Source organism: Lithobates pipiens, unplaced genomic scaffold (genome assembly GCF_037356315.1).
Source record: "Lithobates pipiens isolate NorthernLeopardFrog02 unplaced genomic scaffold, aLitPip1_a1.2 Scaffold_22, whole genome shotgun sequence".
NCBI classification, from domain to species: domain Eukaryota; kingdom Metazoa; phylum Chordata; class Amphibia; order Anura; family Ranidae; genus Lithobates; species Lithobates pipiens.
Window position 1 is genome coordinate 143,888,908 of NW_027507784.1, and position 9,227 is coordinate 143,898,134.

General features: G+C 44.2%; 1 protein-coding gene across 4 annotated transcripts in view; it reads right to left on the reverse strand.

The window, feature by feature from the left end:
* The window catches only part of ARMC8 (armadillo repeat containing 8), a 185,267-nt gene extending 180,455 nt beyond the window's left edge, over positions 1-4,812 (reverse strand). For all 4 annotated transcript variants that reach the window (XM_077448427.1, XM_077448425.1, XM_077448426.1 and 1 more), the window contains exon 1: positions 4,676-4,812. In XM_077448427.1, coding sequence (XP_077304553.1) covers positions 4,676-4,729 — 54 coding nt within the window. In that variant the 5' untranslated portion in view covers positions 4,730-4,812. The remainder of the gene's footprint in view (positions 1-4,675) is intronic.
* Positions 4,813-9,227: the final 4,415 nt, after the last annotated feature.

Here is a 9,227-nt window from a genome sequence, read left to right on the forward strand (position 1 = left end):
CAAAATTTGGATTTTTTAGGTTAATAAAAATGTCTCCAGCTTGGCATGCTGCTATTATTGGCTCATTGCTTTCCTCATATTTCTGCATTGAGCCGGAGGTGACATTTCAGCCTTCTCTGTTCTTAAGTTGACCCCATACAGTACATTTTATTTTTATTTTTTCAGCCTTTGGGCTAAAGTATATTATTATTATTATACAGGATTTATAAATTGTGCAACAATAAGATGCAAAAGGTTTAAGGGCCCTGTTCATAAGAGCTTACAATATAATATACAGTACTGTGAAAAAGTATTAGCCCTCTTCCTGAATTTTTTGCATATTTGTCACAGTTTAATGATTAAGATCAGCAAACAAAATTGTAAAATTACACAAATACAACCCGAATAAAAAAAATAATAAAAAAATAAAAAGGGAGAAGTTTTTAAATGAGGATGTCATTTATTCAGGGAAAAAAGGAGAATGTATTTTATTTCAAATCTTGTGCATTATACTTGTATTTTATTAAAAAAGGTAAATTAAAAACTACTCAAACATGTGGAAGAAAACTGCAATATAAAGAGCCTTCAGAGGATGGCCATCGGTCTCACAATAACAGATGCCAGATAGTGATGGAGAAGATTAGAACGGACACTGCCAACTGATACGTTTTGAAGGAATACCTTCTTCCTCAGAGCCCACAGGTATTCCTTTGAAAACACGTCAGTTGGCAGTGGCCCTTCTAATCTTCTCCATCACTATCTGGAGTCTGTTATTGTGAGACCATTGGCCATCCTCTCAAGGCTCTTTATATTGTGGTTTTCTTCCAATGTTTGTGAGTAGTTTTTAATTTACTTTTTTTAATAAAATACATTAAAGTATAATGCACAAGATCGGTGCGCCCTCTTCTATTTCTCCTTTGACTGCTAGGATATCCCTATCCTTGAGGGCAGCAAGCCCTGAGACGTTGTCCATTACAAACTCTAGCCCTCCTGGTTGGCCCACTAGTGCGCAGGAGTATTTGTTTTCTGCCATTCAGAAAAAGGGGGGGGCGCTATGGGGGCAGCAAAAAAGTTTTTTCACCTTAACCCCCCTGGCGGTATTCCCGAGTCTGGCTCGGGGTGGAGATTTTATACCAAAAGCAGTAACCCCTAACCAGACTCAGAACCGCATCGCTGAATGCAGGGAGAATTTACTTACCTTCTCCCCTGGATCCAGCGATGCCCCCCCCCCCCCGATGTACGAGCCAGCCATGCTCCGCTCGATCTATCACGGAGCCGATCTCTGTTCCCTGTGAGCGTTGCGACGCACGGGGACAGAGAATGGTGCCAAATTCAAAAAGTGAAACACACACATTACATACAGTATAATGTAATCTTACAGATTACATTGCTGCATGTAATTATTTCACATCCCCTTTGTCCCTAGTGGTCTGTCCAGTGTCCTGCATGCAGTTTTATATTATAAAAACTGTTCTTTATGCCTGGAAACTGGAGATTGTCCATAGCAACCAAAACTGTCACTTTACATCAAAAGTGGTTTTAGACCAGCTAGAAAACAGCGATAATAAATTGGAATCACTCGCAGAATTGAGCGATAGTGATTTGTGGGGAGATCCGTCATCAAATATTGAAAAGTAATGACAGTGACAATTCTGCAACTGAGCAAATTTCAGTGTTTTTGATTCCATTACATTATTGAATATTTTTTATTATTTTATTATTATTTGGTACAATTATTTATAGTTATTATAATTTATGATTTCATTTTTCAAACTTCATCATACCCGGGATGTCTGCTAGACTCTGGTTTGGACAGATTTAAGAGAGTTATTCCTAAGAATTACAGGACTACAATATAAAACACCAAATTTTCATGCAAAATAATTGTACCGCTTTCAGCACCTAAAATCCGAAATAATCGTACCGCCAGGGAGGTTAATGCGAAGAATGCATTAAGGCGAAAAACCTTAAGAATTTACAATCCCTTTAAAGCAATTGTAAAGTCTTGTTCCCCCCCCCCCCCTCTATAAAAAGGTTATCCTTACCTGCTCTGTGCAGTAGTTTTGCAGAGAGCAGCCCAGATCCTCCTCTTCTCAGGTCCCTCACCGGCTCTCCTGGCCCCTCCTTCCCACAGCAAGCAGCTTGCTATGGGCGCAACCAATCCGAGTCACAGCTGTCCGTGTCCATTCAGACACAAATGCCCGTTTTGGCCCCGCCCCTTTGTCTCCCGTTTGGCTAGCTGACTTTGACAGCAGCAGGAGCAAATGTCTCAGCCAATCAGGAGGAGAGTGCCAGACGACTGAGGAACTTGTGGACATCGCTGAATAGGGGTGGGGCTCAGGTAAGTATGGGGGGGGGGGGGCTGGTGAGGCTGCTGCACACAGGTTTTTCTTTTTTTTATCCTAAACGCATAGAATGCGTTAAGCTAAAAAAAAAAAAAAAACTTCTGACTCTACAACCACTTTAAGTGAAATCATTTTAAAAACTGCATTTTGTATTTACTCAGGTTAGCTTTGTGTGATATTAAAATGAGCTTGATGAGCTGAACTATTTAAATGTGACATGTTCATATATATATATATATATATATATACATACATATATATATATATATATATACATATACATACATACATATATATATATATATATATATATATATATATATATATATATATATATATATATATATATATATATATATATATATATATATATATATATATATATATATATATATATATACACACACACATACATACATACATACATACATATATACACACACAGGAAGGGGGCAAATACTTTTATACAGCACTGTAATCTAATAAGTTCCTCCATCCATACAATACAGTGCAGATGGACAGATCTTCCACAGCAATTATTCTATTTTGACAGCTGGCCCCACTGGCTAAAAAAAGTGTCTGATCAAGGCTGCATTGCATGGGTTAGCTGCTAGTTTATGTCCAGAGGGACCAGGAACAGCAGTTTTAGTGGTTCAGAGATTTGAAATCCTCGCTCTTTCTGCTGAGATTCCAGGATGGATCAGAGCCATACTCTGTGTAGGTGTTGACCAATCAGTCGATCTGATCTGCCCTGGAAGCACTATAGAAGAGGCAGAAGCGCAGGGATTTCAAATCCCTGGACCACTGCGTGAGCTCCGACAGCTCATCGCCAATGGAGGCAAGTACAGCAGAGACTGAGTGGGGAATAAAAGGTAAGTAGGTCTCCCTAGAAATAATGAGCAATTACCCATGAGACCCCACAACAAGGGTAAAGCGCTGACATGAAGCCAGCTTTAAATGAGTCTGGCATCAGCAGGATCGGAGGCAGATCATCATGAGGAGCCGCCTGTACTGACGAGGAGGATCGAAGGCAGATCATCATGAGGAGCTGCCTGTACTGACGAGGAGGGCAGATCATCATGAGGAGCTGCCTGTAATGACGAGGAGGATCGGAGGCAGATCATCATGAGGAGCTGCCTGTTCTGACGAGGAGGATCGGAGGCAGATCATCATGAGGAGCTGCCTGTACTGACGAGGAGGATCGGAGGCAGATCATCATGAGGAGCTGCCTGTACTGACGAGGAGGATCGGAGGCAGATCATCATGAGGAGCTGCCTGTACTGACGAGGAAGATCGGAGGCAGATCATCATGAGGAGCTGCCTGTACTGACGAGGAAGATCGGAGGCAGATCATCATGAGGAGCTGCCTGTACTGACGAGGAAGATCGGAGGCAGATCATCATGAGGAGCTGCCTGTACTGATGAGGAGGAGTGGAGGCAGATCATTCCAGGATGGATCAGAGCCATACTCTGTGTAGGTGTTGACCAATCAGTCGATCTGATCTGCCCTGGAAGCACTATAGAAGAGGGAGAAGCGCTGGGATTTCAAATTCAAAGCTCCGACAGCTCATCGCCAATGGAGGCAAGTACAGCAGAGACTGAGTGGGGAATAAAGATAAGCATGTCTCCCTAGCAATAATGAGCAATTACCCATCAGACCCCACAACAAGGGTGGATATTCTGACATGAAGCCAGCTTTAAATGAGTCTGACATGAGGAGGATCAGAAACAGATCATCATGAGGAGCTGCCTGTACTGATGAGGAGGAGTGGAGGCATTTCATCATGTCTGTACTGATGAGGAGGCTCAGAGGCAGATGATGAGGCGCTGCCTGTGGTGGTCCAGGCAATTTCCTCGCATCAGCATGCAGTCCTAGTCCCAGGAGCTTGCACTCTACAGGACCCTGTAAGGGAAATGTGCACAGAAACATGCAGCTCTGTGTAATAACACAACACGAGGTTCAGGGACTTTTTCCCGTGTTTCTCATGACATGCGAACACAAAGTATAAAGCTAGTTTTGGAACTGTAGATCAGGTGGTACAATTAGATTGTAAGCTGTATGGTCGACATAAAGGTACACATGGCTGGACTACTTTAGTGCACACAGAGCAGCCAATCACAGAACTGCTGTCAGACTTGTTGCTATGGACAACCCCATGTGCGGAGAGCAGCCCTCAGGCAGTCGTGTTGTACCCATCACCGGGTGATAAGGACTATTAGCCCTCCAGGAGAACCACCCCGGACCTCACCCTCCCCTCCCACCTTCCTGCCCCCCCATGGACGGGTGCACAGCGCTCCCTCTCCCCCCCCTCCCGGCCGGGCAGGGTGCGGCCTCTCCGGCTCATACTCACAGACAGCACGCTCATCCGGAGCGGAGGCTCCAGCACACACGCCATCTTGGTCATCCCGCCTACATCCGCACTTTCCGCACTACTTTTTATATAGACTTCAAATCACCGCAAGCGGCCGGAGGAGCCAACTGACAATACATGGTTGGAAATAATCCTCCGAATTTTTTTCCCCGGGTGAAGTAATATGTGAAGCTCTGGGAAAGACTCGGGCTGTGTGGAAAGTGCAGAGGCGGCTGTGGATTAGGTTTACACGGAGTGACAGCTGGTATTAGAGGGAGTAGTGCACGGCTGCTGGACGGGGCATGTGTTTATTTACATGTCACATGGGCAGGGGGTGACCCCGAGCAACACTGCACTGTCAGGTCGGTGACACATGATCAACTATTACCTAATAACTGGGGACATAGTGATGCCTTTTAGCTCCAATTATGTAGGCAAAGTACAGAACCTCACCACAGCTCCAGTATAGATGATCGCAATTATTACAAAGAGTGCTAATAAAGTAACTAAACTACCCTCAATACAGAAACCCCTCCAAATCAAACCTTCTTAACCGCTTCAATACCGGGCACTTTTACCCCCTTCCTGCCAAGCTTTCAGTACTGGCACATTTTGAATGACAATTGCGTGGTCATACAACACTGTACCCAAACTAAACTTTTAGCATTTTTTTAGACAGATAGAGCTTCTTTTGGTGGTATTAAATCACCATTGGGTCTTTTTATTTTTTTCTAAACAAATGAAAAAAAACAGCAAAAATTTTGAAAAAAAAAAAAAAAGTTTATTAGTTTCTGTAATAAAAGTGTATAAATAAGTAATTTTTATTTTTCACTGATGAGGCTGCACTTATAGGAGGCACTGATAGGTGGCATTGATGGGTACCGATAGGTGGCACTGACTGGCAGCACTTGTGCGCAGTGGGGGCTGGTGTTTTTTTTTTTGGGGGGATGAGGCAGCAAACAACCACCCCCACCGGTCAGTCGGTCATCAAGCTCAGCACTTACCCCATCTAGGTTGCCAGCAGGTTGCGGGCTCTTGCGGGCAGCAGCTCCTGTGTCCTTTCCTCCTCTTCTGCATCACAGCGCCTTCCTCCCTCCAATAGGATCGCCTGTCCTTTGAGCCAATCAGGTGACAGGCCTCAAGACCCGCTTCCTGAATGGAAAGGATCAGTGTGGCAATAGCAAATATTCATTTGCCACAAAACTGGGTAGGCTCGGAGCCCCAAACCCACCCTTTTTTGAAGCCAATTAGATCCTCTGGTTCTAATTACGTGCTTCAAACCCCCCCCCCCCCATTGGAATCCATGGCCCGGCGCCCTGTATGTAGATCAGGGGACCAGGCGCATGGAAAGAGGGGGCTGCGCCCCTAATGGATGGACTACCGCTGCTTGTGGGCACTCTTGGGGCTGCACTGATCATCAGGACACCGATTATCAGTGTACATGTCCCATGTGTGGATTTGCCGGTTATCGGCTCTCTTTTCGGGAGACTAGGACTGCCAATAGCCAGTGTAACACCGCGTAACGCCGGTACTCCTAGTGAGTACGCACTATTTGTTTAAATTTAGTTTTTGCTCAAAACTGTAGTGAGTTATGGGGTTAATTGTGCTAAATTGTACTTTGGCATCAGTTTGGCTGGGCTGTATAGAAGTTCTGCCTGGTCATAGGTTGGGTTGTACACCTGTGGGAGGCTTTAGAATGCAGTCTGGTTTGACGCATTGGGTACCAATCTCTATCTCTGAGCCAATCAGTGGTTGCGTTTGTCTCACTATGTAATCCGGGAAAGTGTACTTAACCACCTCAATACAGTGCACTTACACCCCCTTCCTGACCAGACCAATTTTCAGCTTTCAGCGCTCTCACAGTTTGAATGACAATTACTCAGTCATGCAACAGTGTACCAATATGAAACTTGCGTCCTTTTTTCCACACAAATAGAGCTTTCTTTTAGTGGTATTTAATCACTAATGGTTTTTTTTATTTTTTGTGCTATAAATAATAAAAAAAAGTAAATTTTGTGAAAAAAATGCCCTTTTCTTTGTTTCTGTCATAAATTTTTGCTAATTAGTAATTTTTCTTCATACATTTTGGCCAAAATTTATATTGCTACATATCTTTGGTAAAAATAACCCAAATTAGTATATATTATTTGGGCTTTGTGAAAGTTATAGAGTCTACAAACTATGGTGCCAATCGCTGAAAATTGATCACATCTGATCAGGCCTTCAGTACATCAGGTGAATCTCATTTCTTGAGACACTAACAAGTCAGGAAAGTGCAAATACCGTATTTATCGGCGTATAACACACACTTTTCCCCCCTTAAAATCAGGGGAAAATCGCGGGTGCGTGTTATACGCCGATACTCCACGATTTCCGCACGATATTTTGGGCTCTGGGCGGCTTTCAGCCGCCTTCGGCCCTTCTCGTGGCTTTCGGCCACCTTTGGCCCTTCTCGGCGGCTTTTAGACGCTCTCGGACCTTCCCGGCGGCTTTCGGCCTTAAAGAGACCTCCAGCTTAAGGCGGTTTTTGCCTTACCATAAGGTAAGGGGCCATTGCCCACCTGAGTGTATGGTCACGAAAAAAGGAATCCACTGGGAGGCGGTGTTTCTCCAATCAGATTGCACAGTTACAACAAAAACATGAGCACCTTGAGGAACTATATATATACTGTTGAAGTGCCCTCACTGTTCCCTCCCATCACCTGTGTGTTGGACTAATTTGCTAAAGTAGATACAGCAGCTTGCTGATCCACGTGCAGTTCACTGCACTTATGAACTTGGCTCTGTAGTGTGTTTATTATTTAGGTACTTATGCACCTTTGCTCTCACGTATGTTGCTCTAGAGCCTTTTAGCGTATCGGTACCTAATTTTTATTGCACTTAGCACTTTTGGAATTGTGTGATTTTTCAATAAGCTTAAAGAGGAAGTAAACCCTTCCAAACAACTTGGACCTATAGGTAAGCCTAGATTAAGGCTTACCTGTAGGTCCAAGCAATATCTCCTAAACCTATATGGTTTAGGAGATATTTGCCCGAAAATGGGCACCGCTGTCTACGGCGCATGCGCCGTAGACAGCGGCGCGCATGCGCACTAAATGCGGCATATCCAAGAATGGATTTGCCAAATTTGTCGACTCCCGTGCGCATGCGCGGGAGTGACGTCATCGCGGCCTCGCCGTATGACAGCGGCGGAGCTGCGAGGCGCGACTCCCGTGCGCATGCGCGGGAGTGACGTCATCGCGGCTTCGCCGCTGTCATTGGTCGGAGCTGCGAGACGCCACCAGCAAGATGGACGCGGCGGACTACAGGGATCAGCGGCGACTTCGCTGGCTCCTGTGTCAGGTAAGTGACACATAATGAGCTACTATGCGATGCATAGTAGTCCATTATGCTTTACCTTTGCAGGGAAAAAAAGAGGAAGTAAACCCATCAGGGTTTACTTCCTCTTTAACATACCTGATCTAGTGGCTCTGTAGGGGATTTACTTTTATAATATTTTTGTTTCCCCCACACCACGTTTTGGTTTACCTTATGAAATTCACGTTTATGAATTTATTGCACTTAGCACTTTTCAACGAGCCAAACCTTACATACCTGATATAGAGGCTCTGTAGGGTATTTATTTTTCATTTAGAAACACATTTTATAAGTATATCATTTTTTCTCACATCATGATTGTTCTACCTTATGATAAGCACGTTTATTAATCTATTTTGGTCACTCGATTTCACTTTTATTTTAAATTAATGTTTATATATTGCACCAAGAGACATTTAGTTGTTATTTATCCACCTTGGTTTTATTAGCACATAGCACTTTTTTGCTTGCTGGGACTGCTGAAGGTGACGGAGCTAAACCTTTATTTCCATTCTGGCGCATGGTTAGTCAGCTGACCATAGCTGGCTCTGCAGTGTGTTTACTGTTTTGATAATTCTTCTGACTACATTGTTCTTATTGGTGTACCACGATTACACTGAGCTTACCTTTATGGTTAAACAAGTCTTAGATTTCTTGTGTGGTGTCTAGGTGTAGGCACCCCTGTAGTGCGTTTATTAATTTTAAATTTTTTAAAAAGCCTGGGTTTATTTTAGTGTCTGAAAATTTATATAAATATTACTACATTATATGTACTTTTAGCTAGAGGGGAAGAGCTTCATATTGTGTTAGGGGATAATACCCCTCCCCCATACCTCTCCCACTCATATTTGTTCAGTGAGAGATATAGGGAACCATCCCTTCTCGTGTAATACCTTAAACCAGAACAGCGCAACACCAACCTACCCTCACGTTTCGGCCGAGAAGGACCGAGGCGGCCGAAAGCCGCCGAGAAGGGCCGAGAGCCACCGAGAAGGGCCGAGGCTCCCGAAAGCCGCCGAGAAGGTCCGAGAGCGTCCGAAAGCCGCCAAGAACTTCCGGGCGCCGCTGAGATACACAGGACATCTCGGCTGCGCCATTTTGTAAAAAAATAAGCGGACATCACTAATGCACTAAGGCTACAACGACGGACAAGCTGCATGACAAGGCTGCATGACAAGGCTGCAATGAGGACAGG